The 25,528-nt window shown below is 37.5% G+C and overlaps 1 protein-coding gene and 1 pseudogene across 14 annotated transcripts in view; both read left to right on the forward strand.

Annotated features, from left to right (window-relative positions):
• Nucleotides 1-25,528, forward strand: part of EVI5 (ecotropic viral integration site 5) — a 277,795-nt gene that overhangs the window by 135,898 nt on the left and 116,369 nt on the right. For all 14 annotated transcript variants that reach the window (XM_063696986.1, XM_063697007.1, XM_063696981.1 and 11 more), the window contains 3 exons: nucleotides 12,428-12,562; nucleotides 22,836-22,976; nucleotides 24,424-24,582. In XM_063696986.1, the coding sequence (XP_063553056.1) occupies nucleotides 12,428-12,562; nucleotides 22,836-22,976; nucleotides 24,424-24,582 (435 nt within the window). The remainder of the gene's footprint in view (nucleotides 1-12,427; nucleotides 12,563-22,835; nucleotides 22,977-24,423; nucleotides 24,583-25,528) is intronic.
• On the forward strand, nucleotides 893-12,501 carry LOC129524901 (high mobility group protein B3-like; annotated as a pseudogene).

Genomic DNA, 25,528 nt, shown 5'->3' on the forward strand with positions numbered 1-25,528 from the left:
AGTGGGTGAATGGATTAACAAATTGTCGTATACACACAATGGAATATTATTCAGCCATAAAAAGGAATGAAGTACTAATATATGGTATAAAGTAGATAAACTTCCAAAACCTTAAGCTAAATGAAAAAAGCCAGACCCAAAAGATCACATATTGTATGACTCCATTTATAGGAAATATCTAGAATAGATAAATCTAAAGAGAACAGAACACAGATTAGTGGTTTCCAGAAGGTGGTGGTGGGGGAAAGATAAGAAACTGCTTAATAGGTAAGGGGTTTTACTTTAGAATGATGGAAATGATATGGAACTAGATATGGATGGTCATACAACATTCTTAATATACTATAAGACACTGAATTGTTCACTTTATTTTTTTATTTTTATTATTATTATTTTTTTGAGACTGAGTCTCGCTCTGTCGCCCAGGATGGAGTGCGGTGGTGTGATCTCCGCTCGCTGCAAGCTCCACCTCCCGGGTTCACGCCATTCTCCTGCCTCAGCCTCCCGAGTAGCTGGGACTAAGGCACCTGCCACCACGCCCGGCTGGTTTTTTTTTTTTTTTTTGTATTTTTAGTAGAGTCGGGGTTTCACCGTGTTAGCCAGGATGGTCTCGATCTCCTGACCTTGTAATCTACCCACCTCAGCCTCCCAAAGTGCTGGGATTACAGGCGTGAGCCACCGCGCCCGACCACTTTAAAATGGTTATTTGAGGCCAGGCATGGTGGCTCATGCCTGTAATCCCAGCACTTTGAGAGGCTGAGATGGGCGGATCACTTGAGGCCAGGAGTTTGAGACCAGCTTGGCCAACATGGTGAAACCCCATCTCTACTAAAGATACAAAATTTAGCCGGGCATGGTGGTGCATGGTGGGCTAGTAATCCCAGCTATTTAGGAGGCTGAGGCATGAGAATCACTTGAACCCGGGAGATGGAGTTTGCAGTGAGCTAAGATTGTGCCACTGCACTCCAGCCTGGGCGACAGGGAGAAATTCTATACCCCCCACCCCCTCAAAAAATGTTATTGACCCCCTACCTCTCCTCCAAGCACCCTTCCTGCCCCCTTCACCTTCCCTCTTGCTAGGTGACCAGGAAGGAAGAAGCAGTTTAGTCAGGATGGCTAAAGGTGATCCCAAGAAACCAGAGGGAAAGGTGTCTGCTTATTCCTTCTTTGTGCAGACATGCAGAGAAGAACATAAGAGAAACCCAGAGGTCTCTGTCAATTTTGCAGAATTTTCCAAGAAGTGCTCTGAGAGGTGGAAGACAGTGTCTGGCAAAGAGAATCCTAAATGTGGTGAAATGACAAAGGCAGATAAAGTATGCTATGCTTGGAAGATGCAGGATTGTGAACCAGTTAAGTGAGGCAAGAAGAAGGACCTTCATGTCTCCAAAAGAGACATGTCTGTATTCTTCCTGCATTGTTCAGAATTTCACCCCACGATCCAATCCACAAACCCTGGCATCTTTATTAGAGATGTAGCAAAAAAGCTGTGTGAGGTGTGGGATAACTTAAATGTCAGTGAAAAGCAGCCTTGCATCACTAAGGCAGTGAAGCTGAGGGAGAAATACGAGAAGGATGTTGCTGACTTTAAGTCTAACAGCAAGTCTAGTGCAAAGGGTCCTGCTTAAAGTTCCTTGGAAAAAGGTGGAAGAAGTAGTCAAAGAAGATGTGAGGAAGAAGAGGAGGAGGAGGAAGAGGAAGAAGAAGGTGATGATGAATAAAAAACTGTTTATCTGTCTCCTTGTGAATACCTTAGAGTAGGGGAGGGCCATGATTGACACATCTGTTGTTTGAGAAATGTCTGTTGCCCTCATTAGGTTTAATTACAGAATTTGATCACAATCATATTGCAGTCTCTCAGAGTGCTCTAAAAATTGTCAGTGGTTTACCTGAAGTGGTCATGTGTGTCTGGAACACTCTGAAATTGTATCAAAGTTGTACATATTTCCAAACATCCCCAAAACGAAAAGATAATCTCATGTTTTCCTCACTCTATGCACTTTGCTGTTGGTGTGACAAAGCATTTAAAGATATTTCTGACATTTTTAAAAACATTTGTAAGGTGGTATTAACTATACAATTATTGGCTAGAAATCCTGTTATCAACTGTACATACATATAGTTTATAAAAAGAACAAAACAACCAAGACAAACTCTTGGTGCTCATTTCTTGGCACTGAGCCTGTGAGGGACAATGCCTTTTGGAGGGGTCGTAGCTTAGAGCGTGCACTGTGAGGCTAGTCCTGTTTCCCCTGCAATGTTCAGCCATTTAGCTTCAGCTTGTCTTGTTTCTACAAACGGTAATATAACAGTCTGCTACCATTCTTAGCTGTGGACAAAGAGGGGTCAGCTGGCCTGAGAAGTGTTGGGATTTTTTTAATTAAGTGCATTGTCTATAAACTTTTTGAACAAGCTGTAGAACTATTGTCAGCAAAGTAAAGAGCCACTGCATCAATGAAAGTTCAAGAAAGAACCTTCTGTACTTAAATGTGATTTTCAGTGTTCTGGGTTTTTTTTTTTTTTTTTGTATGTTTAGAATGCTGAAATGTTTTTGAAGTTAAATAGTGTTAAAAATGATTTTAGAATTTTGCTTCAATAAATTGTTTTTAGAAAGACTAAATAAATGATAATATAAAGCTCAAAGAAACTCGACACATTTAAGTGATTGCAGTAGAAGACGAGTTTATGGGAGAACGTGTAAAGTCCCAGTGCTAGAACCCATTGGTGAGGGTCAGGTTAGAACCAGCAACAAGTGATCTGGTTTGCAGGGGGAGCCTGCGAGGATTAGGAGATTCACTCAGGGCTGGGGTTGGGCATGTCTTGATCAGAGTTGTGGTTGCCTTGAGACTTATAAAGGAGAATGCAACGTGAAGTGAAGCAGAGCAGGTTGGTGGCAGCAAGAGAAGTGAGTTGCAACAGATTATCAGACCAGTGACCTGTCCCCAAAGGCAAGGGGATTTAGACATAAGAGACATTAACTTGGAGTATCAGCATTTACTAGATTAATGGGAGAGCAGCTTGGACAAGGATGAATATGGGGGCTATTACCCACAGCTAAGATTTGATATGATTTGGGGATGTGATATTTGGATAGGATAGCTCAATTTAATGTGCCAGAGTAGAGCAGACATAAGGTTCTTTATGTTCCTCTAGTTAGAAATAAGGTTGGTCCCAAAATATCAGTGAATCTGAGCCTGTAGATAGGGGTGAAGTAGTCTCAGTTGCAAAGATTAGAAATTACAGAGGCCAAAGTAGGTTGCTGTGTAGCTATGGAAATGTGTAGAGCTTGATAGCTAATGACAGTGACTTTCCCCCACAGTGGACTTCTAGGAGTGAAGGATCAAGATGGTCTGCCTATAATTATTGGACATAATATTTTAATTACAACTGGAAAAAAATTAAAAGGATGAAAAAGATATAATATGGAAATCTAATCAAAACAAAGCCTGGAGTGTCTGCATTAGTATCATAGACAAGGTGGACTTTAGAACAAGGAATAGCACCAAGAGTAAAGAGAACTATCTATAATGATAGTTCACCAAGAAGACATAACAATCTTATTTAAGATTGTATGTGTTTAGGAATGTATGTCACCTAATATATGTATGCTAACAGGAACAGTAACTTGAACTGATAGAACTGAAAGGTAGAGTGAACAAGTTCAAGTCTTCGACATCCCTGTCTCAGTAATTGATGAAGCAAGTAGGTAGCAGAAGACCTGAACAGTACTATCATCCAACCTGCCCTGATAGATATTTATGGAACACTGTACCTAATAACAGCAGAATGCATATCCTTTCAAACATACATGGAAGATTTATGAAGATAGAACATATTCTGGGCCTTAAAAGGAACTTTATCAAATTTGAAGTAATTGAAATCATACAAAGGATCTTCCCTGACTCTAATATCATTCAATTAGAAATTAATAATAGGTATCTGGAAAATCCCCTAATATTTGGAAATTAATACATTTTTACCCATGGGTCAAAGAGGAAGTCTAAAAGGAAATTAGAACATATTTTAATTAAATGAAAATGAAGACACAATATCTAAAAATTTGTGGGACACATCTAATGCAGTGCTTAGTGGAAAATGTATTAAGTGCTTATATTAAGTGGAAAATGTATTAAGTGCTTATTAGGCAAGTCAGTAAGTCTCAAACCAATAATCTAAGCTCCCACCTTAATAAACTAGGCATATAAAGCAAATTCAAGCTAACCAAGCAGAATGGACAAATAATAAAAAGCATAGAAATCAGTTAAATTGAAAACAAAAGTAGAGAAAATTTGTCAAACCAAAAGCTGGCTTCTTGAAATGATCAGTAAAGTTGACAGATCTGTGTCCAGACTGATGGAAGAAACAACCAATGTCAGGAATGACATTAACTTTTTACAGGTGTGGCCCAGTTGTCTTATTTCATATTCTAGATTTGTCTAATTCCTTCCTCATGGTGTCATTGTATTTCTTGTAAACTGGACTCAGTTAGACATCTAGATTATAGATGATGTTGTAAACTTCTTTTTGCTTTAAATCAGGAAGGCACATGATATAAATTGTGCCCACTATTAGTGATGCTGAGTTTGATTTCCATGCTAGGTTTGGTTATCCCAGACTCTCTCCCTTGTAAAAGCTATGATTTCATGTTTGCCACTATTAAGTGATCTGTTGGAAATATTTTTGTACCAAATAACTATCTTGTTCTCCATCCACCTTTTACCTAATGGTTTTACCCTCCACAAATGATCCTTATGGAATCAGTTATTACATTAGGTTTCCAGAATGGTGACTTTCATATTCTCTCATTTTTCTACATTTATTAGTTATAAACAAGAATCTTTCTCTTTTTTTGTTTTAATATCTCTAGCTCCCTCTGACTCACTGTGAACTCTTTTATGTTACTCCAGATTTATTGACTTTTGTTCAGTATGTCATATAATTCTTAATTGTTTCAATGCTATTGGTACAGTGATATGCTATATAGTTATCTTACAATAGAATATTAAACTTTGGAACAGCAGTTTTTTAAAAGGTAAAGTTTATTTTTAACTAATTTTGAGTATTGGCATTATTTAACAAGTGTTTCTGCAGTTCCAGTTATAGAATGATTGTCTTTAGTAGGTCACTGCTTCCATTTTATGCTGGCACTTGGTAGTTTGAACCTAATATTGTTAGTTTTCAAAAATGATTGAAGGCCAGGCACAGTGACTCATGCCTGTAACCATAGCTCTTTGGGAGACAAGACGAGAGGATTGCTTGAGGCCGGGAGTTCAAGACCAGCGACACAGCAGGACCCTGTCTCTACAAGAAATAAAAAAAATTAGCCAAGCATGGTGGTACATGCCTATAAGTCCTAGCTACTGGGGAGGCTGAGGTGGGAGGATCACTTGAGTGATCATTGATGATGCCACTGCACTCCAGATTGGGTGACAGAGCAAGACCCTATCTCTTAAAAAAAAAAAAAACAAAAAAGATTGAGTTAATTTATTATTGAATTTGTATTTAGTGCACTAAATAAATTAAGTAAATAAGTATAAGATCAAACTGAGATATAGATTAAACTTTCCATTTAAGTATTTTACATGCTCCATATGAGTTTTTCCAAGAAGCCCCTAGATGTAGAAATCCTCCAGTGATATTTCATACAGTTGCACATCTGACTCTTGCTAATGTGGGGTATAACAAATGTGTTTATGTTGGACAACTTTTCCTGATGAGACCAACTGTCTAAGTCTAGCTTGATCCATTTAAAAGCTTTGTGACCTACCTATGACTACTTATCATTCAGGTGTTTTTATTATGCAGTTTTATCCAGCTGTTCTTGGTCTTACCATTCAGGTATTTTTATTATGCAGTTTAGTTCATCATAAATAAGGAGGAATTTGAGTTAAAAGCTGCTGAATGCTGAAATGACTGCCGTTTGAAGTTATTGGGACCTTCATACTAGGAAGTACTTAATGGGAGGCTAGACAGGATTTCTTCTGACCTTCCCTCCCTTTTCTATAATTCTAGAGAGAACATCAAAGAATTATGTAGGACTTTTAAGAACCAAGGATTTGATATGAAGAATATAAACCCATCTTACCTGGATTAAACACATGAATAAATGTTAATAAAATAAAAACTACCTGTTTATCAGTGAAGTTGTGAATTCTTCTAGATAATGTATTTTAGAAAATGTTTGTTCAGCAGCATTTAGGAATTATTCACACCTGATATACCTGGTGGGTTTGTTTTTCTTTAGGAAAATGGAAGTTAGTTGATATAGGTCTCTCTAAAAGTCCAGGATAGATAGATGACTTTACACATATAATTTGGTAAATTCTTTAACTTTTGGTCACTATACCTATAAATCTGGACGGAGATTTTTTCCAGAACTAATTTTGACCTTAGTCTAAAGATAAAATGTTTTACATTCGTATGTGATTATATTTTCCTTTTAAATAATAAATGAGGCGTTACTTTAATGGAAATTGTTTTCTTAACATTTTCTTCAGCATTAGCAACAATAACAACAAAATCTTAGTTACACAAATAACCAGAGGTAAATGTCTTCTTAAAGGATGTAATTTTTGGATGTTGAGCACAAATCATATAAAAATTATAGATTTTTCAACAATTTTTTTTTTTGAGATGGAGTCGCGCTCTGTTGCCCAGGCTGGAGTGCAGTGGCACAATCTTGGCTCACGGCAACCTCCACCTTTTGGGTTCAAGCAACTCTCCTGCCTCAGCTTCCTGAGTAGCTGGGACTACAGGTACATGCCTGGCTAATTTTTTGTATTTTTAGTAGAGACGGGGTTTCACTGTGTTAGCCAGGATGGTCTTGATCTCCTGACGTCGTGATCCACCCGCCTCAGCCTCCTAAAGTGCTGGGATTACAGGCGTGAGCCACCGTGCACCACCGCGCCCGGCCTATTTTTCAACAATTTTAGTGTAGCAAATACTTAAATAGTACAACAGTATTGCTTGGGTTTTTTAAAATCCTGTTTACAGCATGTGGTAGGGAGGATTACAAACATCCTTTTGGGGTCATATGCTGAGGGAGAGGAAGATACAACTTTTTATCTTTTTCTGCTGTGATTTTGTGGTGTAGAAACCTATTCCAGAGTACTTGCCTTGTATAACTTTTTTCAGATGCTTTTGGATATGGCGGTCCAAATGTGCCATCTTCCCACATTATTACAAATTTTGTTTCTGGAACAAATGGAAACATTGTATCATTATTTTGTTTTGGGAAAGTGGTTCAAGATTGCTACGTAGGCATTTCAATTAAAAATAGATTAACCATCAGTTTTATAGATTTTTTTTTTGCAGCATTCAACTTCCACTTCCTATGTTTAATGTAAATTATATAATACAGGGATTTTGTTGTTAAACCAGGAGTTAACTGATTGATTCAGCAGTTAATATTTTGCTAACCTACCTATGAAAAGCACTGTTTGGTTCTGTTAACCAGGCAGTTATTGATTTACAATGGTAAATCAGTCAAACTGTCTCCAGCATTTGCTTGTATAGTATATATAGAGATAAACATTTTAAAAATTAATCACACAATTTTTTTTTAATTTTACTTTTAAGTTCTGGGATACATGTGCAGAATGTGCAGGTTTGTTACATAGGTATATGTGTGCCATGGTGGCTTGCTGCACATATTGACTCATCCTCTAAGTTCCCTCTTCTTCTCCCTCAACCCCCAACAGGCCCTGGTGTGTGTTGTTCTCTCCCCTGTGTCCATGTGTTCTCATTGCTCAGCTCCCACTTAAGAGTGAGAACATACGGTGTTTGGTATTCTGTTCCTGTGTGAGTTTGCTGAGGATGATGGCTTCTATGTCCCTGCAAAAGACATGATCTCATTCCTTTTAATGGCTGCATAGTATTCCATGGTGTTTATGTACCACATTTTCTTAATCTAGTCTATAATTGATGGGCATTTGGGTTGGTTCCAACTCTTCGCTATTGTAAACAGTGCTGCGGTAAACATGTGTATGTATGTGTCTTTATAGCAGAATGATTTATATTCTTTTGGGTATATGCCTGGTAATGGGATTGCTGGGTCAAATGGTATTTCTGGTTCTAGAACCATGTTGGTTGAACTAATTTACATTACCATGAACACTATAAAAGCATTCCTATCTGTCCACAGCCTCACCAGCATCTGTTGTTTCTTGGCTTTTTAATAATTGCCATTCTGATTGGCATGAGATGGTATCTCATTGTGGGTTTGATTTGCATTTCTCTAATGATCAGTGATGTTGAGCCTTTTTTCATGTTTTTTGGCCGTGTAAATGTCATCTTTTGAGAAGTGTCTATTCATATCCTTTGCCCACTTTTTGATGGGGTTGTTTTTCTCTTGTAAATTTGTTTAGGTTCCCCATAGATTCTGAATTTTAGACCTTTGTCAGATGGGTATATTGCAAAAATTTTCTCCCGTTCTGTAGGTTGACTGTTCACTCTGATGATAGTTTCTTTTGCTGTGCAGAAGCTCTTTAATTAGATCCCATTTGTCAGTTTTGGCTTTTGTTGCAATTGCTTTTGGTGTTTTAGACATGAAGTCTTTGCCCATGCCTATGTCCTGAATGGTATTGCCTAGGTTTTCTTCTAGGGTTTTTATGGTTTGGGGTTTTACATTTAAGTCTTTAATCCACCTTGAGTAAATTTTTGTATAACATGTGAGGAAGGGATCCGGTTTCAGTTTGCTGCATATGGCTAGCCAGTTTTCCAAGCACCATTTATTGAATAGGAGATCCTTTCCCCATTGCTTTTGTCGGGTTTGTTGAAGATCAGATGGTTGTAGAAGTACGGTGTTATTTCTCAGGTCTCTGTTTTGTTCCATTGGTTTATATGTCTTTTTGGTACCAGTACCATGCTGTTGGGTTACTGTAGCCTTGTAGTATAGTTTGAAGTCAGGTAGCGTGATGCCTCCAGCTTTGTTCTTTTTGCTTAGGATTGTCTTGGCTATACAGGCTCTTCTTTGGTTCCGTATGAAATTTAAAGTAGTTTTTTTCTAATTCTGTGAAGAATGTCAATGGTAGTTTGATGGGAATAGCATTGAATCTATAATTACTTTGGGCAGCATGCACAATTTTTTATTTAGAGTTGTGATAAGTGTTACAAAAGAGTTGAGAACAGGGATCCATGAAATGTTTGGGTTCCTGAAAAGAGCATATAAATGTCATATCTTGAACTTAGTTAAAAGCTTAATGTATACTTAAATTCAAGCAATATTGGATACATTTGCATGGACAACCCTTTTTCTAATTTCAATTTTTTTTCACTTAATAATATGAGAAACTTCCCCCAATACAAATATTTACTTTTTACTGTATTACTCCTATTTCCTTCAAATATTGAAAATTTTTTTAATAATATGAGAAACTTCCCCCAATACAAATATTTACTTTTTACTGTATTACTCCTATTTCCTTCAAATATTGAAGATTTTTTTTAAAGCTCAAGACACAAGCAAAAAGGATTACTGAGGACTTTCTAACTTACCTTTACCTTTGTAATTTTTGCAACACCAGAAAAGCACATAGGATTGAAAAGCAGACTCTGCTTACTAAAAAGAATTTCTGTCAGTTTCATTGGAATGGGATTGCTGGTTTCACAGAAACATTATGAGATTCATTTACATAAATTAACGCGATGTAAGTATAGAGAAGTCATCTGTCATTTCTATGCTTTTAAATAAACGGCCCCCCTTGCTGAGACTGCCAGCCATCATAATTGTGGCAGTTGTCATTTGGTAAAACAAATTGTGTATCTGTCCAAGTTACTCACTTGAATATGAAATGCACTCTTCTAGGAATTTCTTAATACAAGAACATTATTTGAGATCTATATGCTTAGATTTTTTTTAGAGGTTTGGATTTTTTTAATATTATATAATTAATTTTTAGAACAGTATATGTTAAAACAATATATTAAACTCTTCAACACCTATATGGCTTAAAGGTGAGGAACATGGGCTCTGTAATACAAACTGTCAATTAATAGCACTATCAACTGCTGTTTGACCTTGGTGTACCCTATTAGTTTCCTTATTAGTAAGACAGTAATTGTGGTGAAGGTTAAAGGAGAATATAAAGTGCTTAACATGTGTCTGGCACATAGTAAGTGGTGAGTAGATGTTAGCTGCTGTCATAATTGTCATTTCTGTCAAACATTAAAACATGTTTATAAAACTGTTTTCCCCCTGTGGAAAATAGAATAAATTGAAACTACAGTGGTTAGCTTCAGGTAATTTATAGTTCACAGCAGCATCTTTTCCTTAGACACTGTAATTTGCAGTATGTTAATTGGCCACCATCGTGATGACCTGGGAATTATATTCTGTAAACTCTGTCAGTGGCAAAAAAATTTACATAATACATTTAGAATTATTTTAATCCAGAAGACTAAAATAATATGTTTTAGAGTATAAAAAGCATAAGATATATATTATCCAGAATGACTTGTTATCAGAGCATTTCAGCTCTCTGTAAATTTTATTAATAAAGATTTGTGCCCAACATTGCTATAGCTTTTTGTACTTGATTGGATTAGTTGGTTTATACGAATCAAGAATTCCATTCTCATATGGGCCTTTGAGTTTGATGTTTTCTTGGGGATCTTCTAATATAAAGTCTTTGCAAACAAACCTGTACTACAGTTGCCAGGGCTTTAAGTTGAGGGCAAAAAAATTCTTCCAGTACCCACGAAATAACTGTGATCTAATTAAATAAATTATGGCACATCTAGTTTGGATGTGGTCATTCCAAAAGAATGCCTTTTTCTTAATTGATAAAAGGTAAGTATTTGCTAAGATGATGTGTCTGTTGCAGATGCACTTCTCATATTGAAATATTGTTTCAATAGTATCAAAATTACTAGAAGAAATAATGTATAATGCATTGAATTAAAGTCCTCATTTGCACATCTTTTTTTGGTAACTGGGGCAGGAGAGTACCATGTATTAAGCATCTGGTTATTTTTAATAGTTTTAATTTGACATCTGTTTTGTTCCTAACATATTAAAGAGTAAAAATAACTGTGCTTTATTCATGCTAGTTCAGTAGAAGATTGTTTTTTATGACTTTATTTTGAAATTTTGAGTTGCCACATTTTCTTTACTACATAAATTAAATGTGAAGTGATAGACAATTTATTTTAGAAAGTATTTTATAATGATGAATTACATATTGCTTTTGTACAGAAGCTTTTCTATGGGCACTGGCTTAAAAATGACGACTTAAGTGTTTGCATCAATATTCATGTTTTATAGAGTAGGAAAGCAAATGGGAAAGTTGCGTGCTTCCGTGGTTAATTTCTTCGTGCAGCATCTGCGTCTTCTCTACTTCCAGCAATTATTTCTATGTATATCTTTTTTTTTTTTTTTTTTTTTCTTGAGACAAGAGTCTTGCTCTGTCGCCTGGGCTGGAGTATAGTGGCATGATCTTGGCTCACTGCAACCTCCACCTCCCGGGCTCAAGCCATTCTCCTGCCTCACCCTCCCTAGTAGCAGGGATTACAGGCGTGTGCCACCATGCCCAGCTAATTTTTGTATTTTTAGTAGAGACAGGGTTTCACCACGTTGGCCAGGCTGATCTTGAACTCCTGGCCTCAAGTGATCCACCCGCCTCGGCCTCCCAAAGTGCTGGGAAACCATGCATATCTTTTGAAGAAGATTTCTACATTTCTAAGGACAAATACAATTTTGTTATTTTGGAATTTAGATGGTTCACATTATTGTAGGTACCCTGTTTTTTTTCTATTAGATTAAAATATATTTTTCAGTAATCTTTACATGTCTTCTGTAGTATATAACAGTACTATCAAATAGCAATATAATGTGTCACATATGCAATTTAAGATTTTCTAATACCCACATTAAAAGGAGCAAAAAAAGGTAAAATTAATATTTTTATTTACCTCAGTATATTCAAAATATTATTTTAACATAATATAAAAATCATTGAGATATTTTATTTTTTATTTCATATTAATTCTTCAAAATCCAGTTTGTATTTTATACTTATAACTTGTTTTAATCTGTATTAGCCACATTTCAAGTGTTCAGTAGCCACATGTGGCTAATTGCTATCCTATTTATTGTGCAGTGTAGGTCTGTAAAGTCAGAAAAAATTCTTTGTATCTGGATGGATGGACAGATAAAAGGAGATGTTTATCTTATATGAATCAGATTTGATCAGCGTAATAACTAGTTACCAAAGCCCAATAATGTGGTCATCTTTATAGATATCAAAGGTGGGCTTTTTTACTCATTGGAGAAGTTAATTGGAGGAGATACATTGGAAATATTGGGTAGATGGAACTTCTCCTATTTAGTTGCCCTTAATGTAATATAACTGTATTATGTGGTTGCATTGTTTTTATTGCATATACATGTTTATACTTTCATGAAGTTTCAGTGTATGTCTGTAACCTTTAGCATAAATGCAGTTCCAACTACAACGAAGATTTTGTGCTACAGCTAGAGAAGGAATTGGTGCAAGCCCGACTGAGTGAAGCTGAGTCTCAGTGTGCATTAAAAGAGATGCAGGATAAAGTCTTGGATATAGAGAAGGTAAGAAACCTACACAAATGCAGTCATTCCCAAATTAGAGGGGATATGTGGTATTTATTAAGTACTTACTGAGCAATTTAATTGACTTGGTGTTTTTATACATTAGAAGCCTTACATATTAGTTACTAAGAGGAAAAGGAAAAAAAGATTTTTAAAATTGCCAGTTATTCCTTGTTGCCTTCATACTAATCACAGCCCCATATTTAAGGATAAAAATGGAGATTAGAGCCCTTTTGGAGGAAAACGACCAGAATAATTTTCATAAAATATGAGTATCTAAATGTTGCAGAAGAGAGAAACTCAGGTGACAGAAATTAACTGTTATCATCAAATATTGCAATATTTTCATGTGGAAGAGATAGAATAGGACTAATACATAGACATTTAGGGAAAATTTCATCTGAGGGGGTGGAGCCAAGATAGCTGAATAGGAACAGCTCCTGTCTACAGCTCCCAGCATGAGCGACGCAGAAGACGAATGATTTCTGCATTTCCAACTGCCATACCAGCTGCATCTCATTGGGATTGTTGGACAGTGGGTGCGGGACAGTAGGTGTAGTGCACCGAGCCTGAGCCGCGAAGCGCAAGGGGTCGGGAAATTCCCTTTCCTAGCCAAGGAAAGGGGTGATGGACGGCACCTGGAAAATCGGGTCACTTGCACCCTAATACTGCGCTTTTCCAATGGTCTGAGCAAACAGCACACCAGGAGGTTATGTCCTGTGCCTGGCTCGGAGGGTCCTACGCTCACAGAGCCTCACTCATTACTAGCACAGCAGTCTGAGATCAAACTGCAAGGCGGCAGCGAGGCTGGAGCAGGGGCGCCTGCCATTGCCGAGGCTTGAGTAGGTAAACAACGCAGCCAGGAAGCTCCAACTGGGTGGAGCCCACTGCAGCTCAAGGAGGCCTGCCTGCCCTTGTAGACTCCACCTCGGGTGCAGGGCATAGCCAAACAAAAGTCAGCAGAAACCTCTGCAGACTTAAATGTCCCTGTCTGACAGCTTTGAAGAGAGTAGTGGTTCTCCCAGCACGCAGCTTGAGATCTGAGAACCGACAGACTGCCTCCTCAAGTGGGGCCCTGACCCCCGAGTAGCCTAACTGGGAGGCACCCCCCAGTAGGAGCAGACTGACACCTCACACGGCCGGGTACCCCTATGAGACGAAGCTTCCAGAGGAACGATCAGGCAGCAACATTTGCTGTTCACCAAATATCTCCTGTTCTGCAGCCTCCACTGCTGATACACAGGCAAACAGGGTCTGGAGTGGACCTCCAGCAAACTCCAACAGACTTGCAGCTAAGGGTCCTGACTGTTAGAAGGAAAACTAACAAACAGAAAGGACATCCACACCAAAACCCCATCTGTACGTCACCATCATCAAAGACCAAACGTAGATAAAACCACAAAGATGGGGAAAAAACAGAGCAGAAAAACTGAAAATTCTAAAAAGCAGAACGCCTCTCCTCCTCTAAAGGAACGCAGCTCCTCACCAGCACCGGAACAAAGCTGAATGGAGAATGACTTTGACGAGTTGAGAGAAGAAGGCTTCAGACGACCAAACTACTCCGAGCTAAAGGAGGAAGTTCGAACCCATGGCAAAGAAGTTAAAGACCTTGAAAAAAGATTGGACAAATGGTTAACTAGAATAACCAATGCAGAGAAGTCCTTAAAGGACCTGATGGAGCTGAAAACCACGGCACGAGAACTACATGACGAATGCACAAGCCTCAGTAGCCGATTCAATCAAGTGGAAGAAAGGGTATCAGTGATGGAATATCAAATGAATGAAATGAAGCGGGAAGAGAAGTTTAGAGAAAAAAGAATAAAAAGAAATGAAAAAAGTCTCCAAGAAATATGGGACTATGTGAAAAGACCAAATCTACGTCTGATTGGTGTACCTGAAAGTGACGGGGAGAATGGAACCAAGTTGGAAAACTCTGCAGGATATTATCCAGGAGAACTTCCCCAATCTAGCAAGGCAGGCCAACATTCAAATTCAGGAAATACAGAGAATACCACAAAGATACTCCTCAAGAAGAGCAACTCCAAGACACATAATTGTCAGATTCACCAAAGTTGAAATGAAGTTTTAAAAATGTTAAGGGCAGCCAGAGAGAAAGGTCGGGTTACCCACAAAGGGAAGCCCATCAGACTAACAGCTGATCTCTCAGCAGAAACTCTACAAGCCAGAAGAGAGTGGGGGCCAATATTCAACATTCTTAAAGAAAAGAATTTTCAACCCAGAATTTCATATCCAGCCAAACTAAGCTTCATAAGTGAAGGAGAAATAAAATCCTCCTCAGTCAAGCAAATGGTGAGAGATTTTGTCACCACCAGGCCTGCCCTAAAAGAGCTCCTGAAGGAAGCACTAAACATGGAAAGGAACAGCTGGTACCAGCCACTGCAAAAACATGCCAAACTGTAAAGACCATCGAGGCTAGGAAGAAACTGCTTCCACTAATGAGCAAAATATGCTCGTTATCAGCTAACATCATAATGTCAGGATCAAATTAACACATAACAATATTAACCTTAAATGTAAATGGGCTAAATGCTCCAATTAAAAGGCACAGACTGGCAAATTGGATAAAGAATCAAGACCCATCAGTGTGCTGTATTCAGGAAACCCATCTCACGTGCAAAGACACACATAGGCTCAAAATAAAGGGATGGAGGAAGATCTACCAAGCAAATGGAAAACAAAAAAAGGCAGGGGTTGCAATCCTAGTCTCCAATAAAACAGACTTTAAACCAACAAAGATCAAAAGAGACAAAGAAGGCCATTACATAATGGTAAAGGGATCAATTCAACAAGAAGAGCTAACTATCCTAAATATATGTGCACCAAATACAGGAGCACCCGATTCATAAAGCAAGTCCTTAGAGAACTACAAAGAGACTTAGACTCCCACACAATAATAATTGGAGACTTTAGCACCCCACTGTCAACATTAGACAGATCAATGAGACAGGAAGTTAACAAGGATATCCAGGAATTGAACTCAGCTCTGCACGAAGTGGACCTAATAGACATCTACAGAACTCTCCACCCCAAATCAACAGAATATACATTCTTTCAGCACCACACAACACCTACTCCAAAATTGACCACATAGTTGGAAGTAAAGCACTCCTCAGCGAATGTAAAAGAACAGAAATTATAACAAACTGTCTCTCAGACCACAGTGCAATGAAACTAGAACTCAGGATTAAGAAACTCACTCAAAACCGATCAGCTGCATGGAAACTGAACAACCTGCTCCTGAATGACTTCTGGGTACATAACGAAATGAAGGCAGAAATAAAGATGTCCTTTGAAACCAATGAGGACAAAGACACAGCATACCAGAATCTCTGGGACACATTCAAAGCAGTGTGTAGAGGGAAATTTATGGCACTAAATGCCCACAAGAGAAAGCAGGAGAGATCTAAAATTGACACCCTGACATCACAACTAAAAGAACTAGAGAAGCAAGAACAAACACATTCAAAAGCTAGCAGAAGGCAAGAAATAACTAAGATCAGAGCAGAACTGAAGGAAATAGAGACATAAAAAGCCCTTCAAAAAATCAATGAATCCAGGAGCTGGTTTTTTGAAAAGATCAACAAAATAGACCCCTAGCAAGACTAATAAAGAAGAAAAGAGAGAAGAATCAAATAGACGCAATACAAAATGATAAAGGGGATATCACCAATGATCCCACAGAAATACAAACTACCATCAGAGCATACTGTAAACATCTCTATGCAAATTAGAAAATCTGGAAGTAATGGATAAATTCCTCGACACATACACCTTCCCAAGACTAAACCAGGAAGAAGTTGAATCTCTCAATAGACCAATAACAGGCTCTGAAATTGAGGCAATGATTAATAGCTTACCAACCAAAAACAGTCCAGGACCAGATGGATTCACAGCCAAATTCTACCAGAGGTACAAGGAGGAGCTGGTACCATTCCTTCTGAAACTATTCCAATCAATAGAAAAAGAGGGAATCCTCCCTAACTCATTTTATGAGGCCAGCATCATCCTGATACCAAAAGTTGGCAGAGACACAATGAAAAAAAGAAAATTTTAGACCAATATCCCTGATGAACATCAATGTGAAAATCCTCAATAAAATACTGGCAAACCGAATCCAGCAGCACATCAAAAAGCTTATCCACCATGATCAAGTGGGCTTCATCCCTGGGATGCAAGGCTGGTTCAACATAGCAAATCAATAAATGTAATCCAGCATATAAACAGAACCAATGACAGAAACCACATGATTATCTCAATAGATGCAGAAAAGGCCTTTGACAAAATTCAGCAGCCCTTCATGCCAAAAAGTCTCAATAAATTAGGTATCAATGGGACATATCTCAAAATCATAAGAGCTGTTTATGACAAACCCACAGCCAATATCATACTGAATGGGCAAAAACTGGAAGCATTCCCTTTGAAAACGGGCACAAGACAGGGATGCCCTCTCTCACCACTCCTATTCAACATAGTGTTGGACGTTCTGGCCAGGGCAATCAGGCAGGAGAAGGAAATAAAGGGTATTCCATTAGGAAAAGAGGAAGTCAAATTGTCCCTGTTTGCAGATGACATGATTGTATATCTAGAAAACCCCATCATCTCAGCCCAGAATCTCCTTAAGCTGATAAGCAACTTCAGCAAAGTCTCAGGATACAAAGTCAGTGTGCAAAAATCACAAGCATTCTTATACACCAATAACAGACAAACAGAGAGCCAAATCATGAGTGAATTCCCATTCACAATTGCTTCAAAGAGAATAAAATACCTAGGAATCCAACTTACAAGGGATGTGAAGGACCTCTTCAAGGAGAACTACAAACCACTGCTCAATGAAATAAAAGAGGATACAAAGAGATGGAATAACATTCCATGCTCATGGGTAGGAAGAATCAATATCGTGAAAATGGTCATACTGCCCAAGGTAATTCATACATTCAATGCCATCCCCATCAAGCTACCAATGACTTTCTTCACAGAATTGGAAAAAACTACTTTAAAGTTCCTGTGGAACCAAAAAAGAGCCTGCATTGCCAAGTCAATCCTAAGCCAAAAGAACAAAGCTGGAGGCATCACACTACCTGACTTCAAACTATCCTACAAGGCTACAGTAACCAAAACAGCATGGTACTGGTACCAAAACAGAGATATAGATCAATGGAACAGAACAGACCAATGGAACAGCCCTCAGAAATAATCCCACATATCTACAACTATCTGATCTTTGACAAACCTGACAAAAACAAGCAATGGGGAAAGGATTCCCTGTTTAATAAATGGTGCTGGGAAAACTGGCTAGCCATATATAGAAAGCTGAAACTGGATCCCTTCCTTACACCTTATACAAAAATTAATTCAAGATGGATTAAAGATTTAAATGTTAGACCTAAAACCATAAAAACCCTAGAAGAAAACCTAGGCAGTATCATTCAGGACATAGGCATGGGCAAGGACTTCATGTCTAAAACACCAAAAGCAATGGCAACAAAAGCCAAAATTGACAAATGGGATCTAATTAAACTAAAGAGCTTCTGCACAGCAAAAGAAACTACCATCAGAGTGAACAGGCAACCTACAGAGTGGGAGAAAATTTTTGCAATCTACTTATCTGACAAAGGGCTAATATCCAGAATCTACAATGAACTCAAACAAATTTACAAGAAAAAAACAAACAACCCCATCAACAAGTGGGCGAAGGGTATGAACAGACACTTCTCAAAAGAAGACACTTATGCAGCCAAAAGACACATGAAAAAATGCTCATCATCACTGGCCATCAGAGAAATGCAAATCAAAACCACAATGAGATACCATCTCACACCAGTTAGAATGGTGATCATTAAAAAGTCAGGAAACAACAGGTCCTGGAGAGGATGTGGAGAAATAGGAACACTTGTACACTGTTGGTGGGACTGTAAACTAGTTCAACCATTGTGGAAGTCAGTGTGGCGATTCCTCAGGGATCTAGAACTAGAAATACCATTTGACCCAGCCATCCCATTACTGGGTATATACCCAAAGGATTATAAATCATGCTGCTATAAAGACACATGCACACGTATGTTTCTTGTGGCACTATTCACAATAGCAAAGACTTGGAACCAATCCAAATGTCCAACAATGATAGACTGGATTAAGAAAATGTGGCACATATCCACCATGGAATACTATGCAGCCATTAAAAAGGATGAGTTCCATATGCTTTGTAGGGACATGGATGAAGCTGGAAACCATCATTCTCAGCAAACTATCACAAGGACAAAAAACCAAACACCGCATGTTCTCACTCATAGGTGGGAATTGAACAATGGGAACACATGGACACAAGAAGGGGAACATTGCACTCTGGGGCCTGTTGTGGGGTGGGGGGAGGGTGGAGGGATAGCATTAGGAGATACACCTAATGTTAAATGACGAGTTAATGGGTGCAGCACACCAACATGGCACATGTATATATATTTAACAAACCTGCACATTGTGCACATGTACCCTAAAACTTAAAGTATAATAAAAGAAAAAAAGAAAAAAAAAGAAAATTTCATCTGAGTGTAGTTGTTAGAACTGTCCAATCTAGAACAAGTTACCTCAGGATATGTAGGAAGTTCCTTTTAGCCTGAATGTACTTACAGAAGCTAACTTCTTTTCAAGGATATTAAAGAACATCAAAGATGAGATAAGTAATGGGAATAGAAGAACTTCAGGTTTCTTATAACTTTCAGATTTAAAAGTTCTAGATTACAAACTCCGAATCTCTTGTTTCCTTATCTGTAAATTTATTGGTGGCCTGGGCTCTGTGTCGTTTGTTCCTTTTTACTCTTAGGTAATAGCTACCTGCTGAATCCAAAAGCCTGATAGATAATGGACATAACAGTCTCAGGTGTTTTTAACTATTTTCTTAATGAAACAGAACAAGTGTAACTAGAATCAGTAATGGAATAATTTTGCTAGAAAGCTCCTTCCTATTTTTATATTTCTGGATAATGTATTATCTCGATTCGTTGAGAAAAAAAGCCAGCAAGAATGCTGAAAGAATTGGCTAACAGAATATTTGGTCTTTAACTTAGGCGTATTCTGGGTTACATGATTTAGAGCAGAATCTGTGTCTTACAATTAGAAAGATTTTGAATATTTGATAGAAGTGTATTTGGGTTCCATTCAAAAATGGATTTCCTAAGTGGCTGTGTTGTTTTTCATGTTATAAAGTAGAAAGGAATTTGAAAGGTAGCATGCTTCCTATGGTAATTTCTTCCTGCAGCATCCTCTTTTTTTCTGCTTCCAGCAGTCTTTTAAATGAATATGCAGTAAATTTTTGGTTTTCAATTGAGAAAATATTTAAAGTCCATTATAAGAAAGTGTAATTGGTGAGAATAACTTCATTTCATCATCCCTATGAGCAAAAATTTGCATGTGTACCGTGAAATATTTAGAGATAGAAAATTTCATAGAATCAGGCCTTGAAATCTCAATGTTACCTCAGTTTACCTTTTTATCTAGGGAGCTTTCCCTACGGCCTCATTTTGGATCTCTTGGTAACTCTCCAGAGAAGTTTGATACTGGGCTACCCTGTATCCTTTTTATCTTTTAATATGGTAGGAAATTGATCTAAATCTTGTATCCCTGTGCTGGGATAATTGTCTAGCCACATGTAGGAGAATGAAACTGGATCCTCTTCTCTCACGTTATACAAAAATCAACTTAAGAGATGGATTAAGGACTTAAACCTAAGACCTGAAACTATAAAAATTCTAGAAGATAACATTGGAAAAACCCTTCTAGACGTTTGCTTAGGCAAGGATTTCATGACCAAGAACCCAAAATCAAATGCAATTAGAACAAAGATAAATAGCTGGGACCTAATTAAACTAAGGAGCTTTTTCACGGAGAGAGGAACAGTCAGCAGAGTGAACAGACAACCCACAGAGTGGGAGAAAATCTTCACAATCTATACATGTGACAAAGGACTAATATCCAGAATCTACAACGAACTCAAATCAGTAAGACGAAAACAATCTCATCAAAAAGCAGGCTAAGGACATGAATAGACAATTCTCAAAAGAAGATATACAAATGGCCAACAAACATATGAAAATGTACTAAACATCGGCTGGGTGCGGTGTCTCACGCCTGTAATCCCAGCCCTTTGGGAGGCCGAGGTTGGTGGATCACAAGGTCAGGAGTTCAAGAGCAGCCTGGCCAAGATAATGAAACCTTGTCTCTACTAAAAATACAAAAAATTAGCCAGGCATGGTGGCCGGCGCCTGTAATCCCAGCTACTCGGGAGGCTGAGGCAGAGAATTGCTTGAACCCCGGAGGCAGAAGTTGCAGTGAGCCGAGATTGTGCCACTGCGCTCCAGCCCGGGCGACAGAGCAAGACTCCGTTTCAAAAAAAAAAAAGAAAAAATACTAAACATCACTAATGATCAGGGAAATGCAAATCAAAACCACAATGTAATACCATCTTACTTCCACAAGATTAGCCATAATCAAAAAATCAAAAAACAGTAGATGTTGGCGTGGATGCAATGAACAGGGAACACTTCTGCACTGCTAGTGGGAATGTAAACTAGTACTGCCACTATGGAAAACAGTGTGGAGATTCCTTAAAGAACTAAAAGTAGAAGTACCATTTGATCCAGCAATCCCACTACTGGGTATCTGTCTACCCAGAGGGAAGAAAAGGTCATTATTTGAAAAAGATACTTGCAAACGCATGTTTATAGCAGCACAATTCACAATTGCAAAATCGTGGAACCAACTCAAATGCCCATCAATCAACAAGTGGATAAAGAAACTGGTGTATATATGTATATATATGATGGAGTACTACATAGCCATAAAAAGGAATGAATTAACAGCATTTGCAGTGTCCTGGATGAGATTGGAGACTATTATTCTAAGTGAAGTGACTCAGGAATGGAAAACCAAACATCGTATGTTCTCACTGATATGTGGGAGCTAAGCTATGAGGACGCAAAGGCATAAGAATAATTCAGTGGACTTTGAGGACTTGTGGGGAAGAGTGGGAGGGGAGTGAGGGATAGAAGACTACAAATAAGGTGCAGTGTATACTGCTTGGGTGATGGGTACACCATAATCTCACAAATCACCACTAAAGAACTTACTCATGTAACCAAATACCACCTGTACCCCAATAACTTACAGAAAAATATAAATAAACCTTGTATCCATGAATCAAGTTAATTTCAGTCGTTTCATTTGAATCAATTGGTAAATTGTTTAATTTGTATTAATTTCTTGACTTGATGTAAATAGTGACTAATACACAGAGATTTGATGCCTCTCTCAAAAATAACATGCTGAGGAAATACAACAAAAACAGATTTTGGACTACTATTTTCTATGAATATTTAAAAAGTAAATGATGTTCATGCTTTATCTGGAGTCCTGATCAGAAGTTAGTAAGTTTATTGCCATATTGAAAAAAATTTTAATCCTGTTGCTCCATAACTCTGATTAGTATTTTATTAACAAATCAGAGTTAGATTTCTGTGTTCTCAAAATTAAGTGCAGTTCCCCTCATACATTGCTAGTGGAAATGAAAAGCAGTACAGCTGCTTTGGAAAAGTTTGGCAGTTTCTTAAAAGTTAAACATAGAACAATTACCATCTGAGCCAGCAGTTCTACTCCTAAGTATATCTTAAGAACATGGAAAGCCTAAGTCTACACAAAAACTTTTGCACCAATGTTCATAGCAACATTATAATAGTCAAAAAGTGGAAACAACCCAAATTTCTATTAACTGATGAATAAATAGATTAAATGTGGTATATCTATACAGTGGAATATCATTTGGCATTAAAAAAAAGATTGAACCTTGAAAACATTGTTCCAAGTGAAGTAAGGTTGTCACAAAAAGCTATAAATACATATGATTCCACTTATAAGAAATGTCCAGGTAGGCAAATTCATGGAAACAAAAAGTAGATTGGTGGTTGCCAGGGGCTGGGGAAGTGGAGAATGTAGAACGGCTGGTGATGAGTATAGGTTTTCTTTTTTGCATGATAAAAATATTCTGAAATTAGATCATGGTGATGTTTAAACAACCCTGTAAATACTCTAAAAACCACTGGCTCTTGTGTATTTTAAAAGGGTGAGTTTCATAGTTTGTGAATTATGTTTCAGTATAGCTGTATAAAATTAAATCCGTTTAAGTGTGGAACACAATAGCTGTTGTGTGTGCTGTATTTTATTCCTTAAATTTAAAAATCCCAAATTAAATTTTCTTCTTCTTTAGAGGAATAACTCCCTTCCTGATGAGAATAATATTGCAAGGCTTCAGGAAGAACTCATTGCTGTGAAACTTAGAGAAGCAGAAGCCATTATGGGTTTGAAAGAACTTAGACAGCAAGTCAAGGATTTAGAGGAACACTGGCAGGTATATTAATATATTTTGTGTGCTTTTTTAAAAGAGAGTAAAACCGAAATATCCAATTTGTAAGAGTTTGAAGTACCTGATGACCTACAGTAGATGAGTTTAAAGTGAGAGAGACCCTGTTTAATGTCAAAATTGAGAGTATTTGTAAACTGAAAGTGCACTTAAGCTGTTTCTCCCTCTTTAATTCTTATAATAAAATAAAAGATATAGTAGACATCAGATAATATTTTTGTCATTGTACCATTGTGCCTTGTGTAACTTTTTCTGCAAACTGTGAAAGTGTTCTATATAATACGTATTTTGTCTTAAACTTTGATATGAAGTCCATTGTTGGTTAGTGTGAAACACCAGAAGGGTGACAACATTATGAATTTAATGTATAAATTAGTAACTTAGTTACCTCACCAGATAAATGACATTTATCTGGTATGTGACCACAAATTTATTCATGTATGAGGGAAATGTTGACAAGGAACAAAATACATATTCTATGTAAGGACTGAAATTAGGCCTTGACATTGTCATGCCTTTTTTTAAAACATGTTTTGACAAAGTATCAGATTGCAATAAACTTGAAATTTTAAAACAAAAAAGACAAAACTTGTCTTTTATCACAGATATTTTGAGAAACACTGCCCTTAACTTCTAACATTCCTTCCTTAATGGCCCCATTTTTTTCCTAATGTATTGGGATTTCATTGAAGATAATATGAAAAATCTGTCATTAAAAAAATTACGGTGAAAATTGTAATCTTTTCAAGAATTAATCCTCAGTATATAGAGAAAAAAATTTGAACTGTATTTGAGTTTATATCCCAGATCTGCACTGGCTGTGTGTGATCCTCCTAAAGTTACTTAATCACAGTGTTCATTTTCTTACCTGTGAAAAGCCAAAAATGTTTCCACACACATTGCCAAATGTCCCCTGGGGGGGCAAAATTGCCCCAGTTGGGAACCAATAATGGCAATAATGTGAATGATGCTTCCTAAAGTTGTTTAATATGGTGACCCTGGGCAGTGAATTCTAAAATTGCCTGTCTTTCTTCTCAGGTCTGTCTTTTGTCCAATAAATTCTTTTTTTTTTTTTTTTTTGAAGTAGAGACTAGAGACAGGGTTTCAACATGTTGGCCAGGCTGATCTCAAACTCCTGACCTCAGGTGATCTGCCCGCCTTGGCCTCCCAAAGTGCTGGGATTACAGGTGTGAGAGCCACTGCACCTGGCCAATAAATTCTATCTTAAATATACTTAAGATCTGCAAAGGTCTTTTTATGAAACCCTTTTATTCAGATGATAATAGTGCCTGATTAATAGGATTTTCTGGGGATTAAATAAAATAATGTGTGGAAAGTGTTTTATATATCACAGGCCTGAAATAAGCGCTCAGTAATATTAGCTCTTATTTTGATACTGAGAGTATTTGTTGCAATATAATTTTTTATGCTTTAGCGCCACTTAGCTCGTACTACTGGGAGATGGAAAGACCCACCCAAGAAAAATGCTATGAATGAGTTACAAGATGAACTGATGACCATTCGACTTAGAGAAGCTGAAACACAAGCAGAAATAAGAGAAATAAAACAAAGGATGATGGAAATGGAAACACAGGTATGATGGGAAAGCCCAGTATCTTTAAAAAGTATCATTAGCTGATCAAGGGTTTGTGCACAGATTGTATCATCCTTAGAACAGAGATAAAAGGTAAAGATATGAAACTGTGTAGACCGCAGTTTTCTAGCCCAAATGAAGGTGGCAAAAAATTACTATATTGGATTTCAGAGATTTAATCCTTCTTTGACCCATTCAACAAAGTTCAAGGAAGTCAAATTTTATTTGACTTTTTTGGGTAAAACTCATAGCATTGCCCTGTTGCATGACTTGAGAAGGAACACCATGCAGAGCAAAATTTCTCAACCTCAACACTTTTAACATTTTTGGCTAGAAGATACTTTGTTTTACGGAGCTGGTCCGTGCGTTGTAGATGTTTAGCAGCATCCGTGGCCTCTACCCACTAGATGCCAGTAACGGCTCTCCTACCTCAGGTTGCGATGACCAAAAATGTTTCTGCACACATTGCCAAATGTCCCCGGGGGGGCAGATTGCCCCAATTGGGAACCACGGATGTATACTATAGTGTGAATGATGCTTCCTAAAGTTGTTTAATGTGGTGACCCTGGGCAGTGAATTCAAAATTGCCCTTCTTTCTTCTCAGGTCTCTCTTTTCTCCAATAAATTCTATCTTAAATATACTTAAGATCTGCAAAGGTCTTTTTATGAAACCCATTTGCATGGTAAAGGCACATTTGGTTTTCATGTGGTACATTTGTTTGGACCATATTCTTATACTCTGTGAATGTTGTTTTTTGGCTTTTAAAGTATTTATTCAGTCAGTAGGGGGCATACTTAACTCATACATCATTCTGTATTCCAGTGCAAAATGATCATAATCTCAAACATGGTAACATGAATATGTAATTTCTTCAGAATAAATATATCTTGTTTTGCATTGTTCAGTTATTTTCTTATATTTTTCTTGTATTATTCTATATAAAAT

This window comes from Gorilla gorilla, chromosome 1 (genome assembly GCF_029281585.2).
Source record: "Gorilla gorilla gorilla isolate KB3781 chromosome 1, NHGRI_mGorGor1-v2.1_pri, whole genome shotgun sequence".
NCBI lineage: Eukaryota > Metazoa > Chordata > Mammalia > Primates > Hominidae > Gorilla > Gorilla gorilla.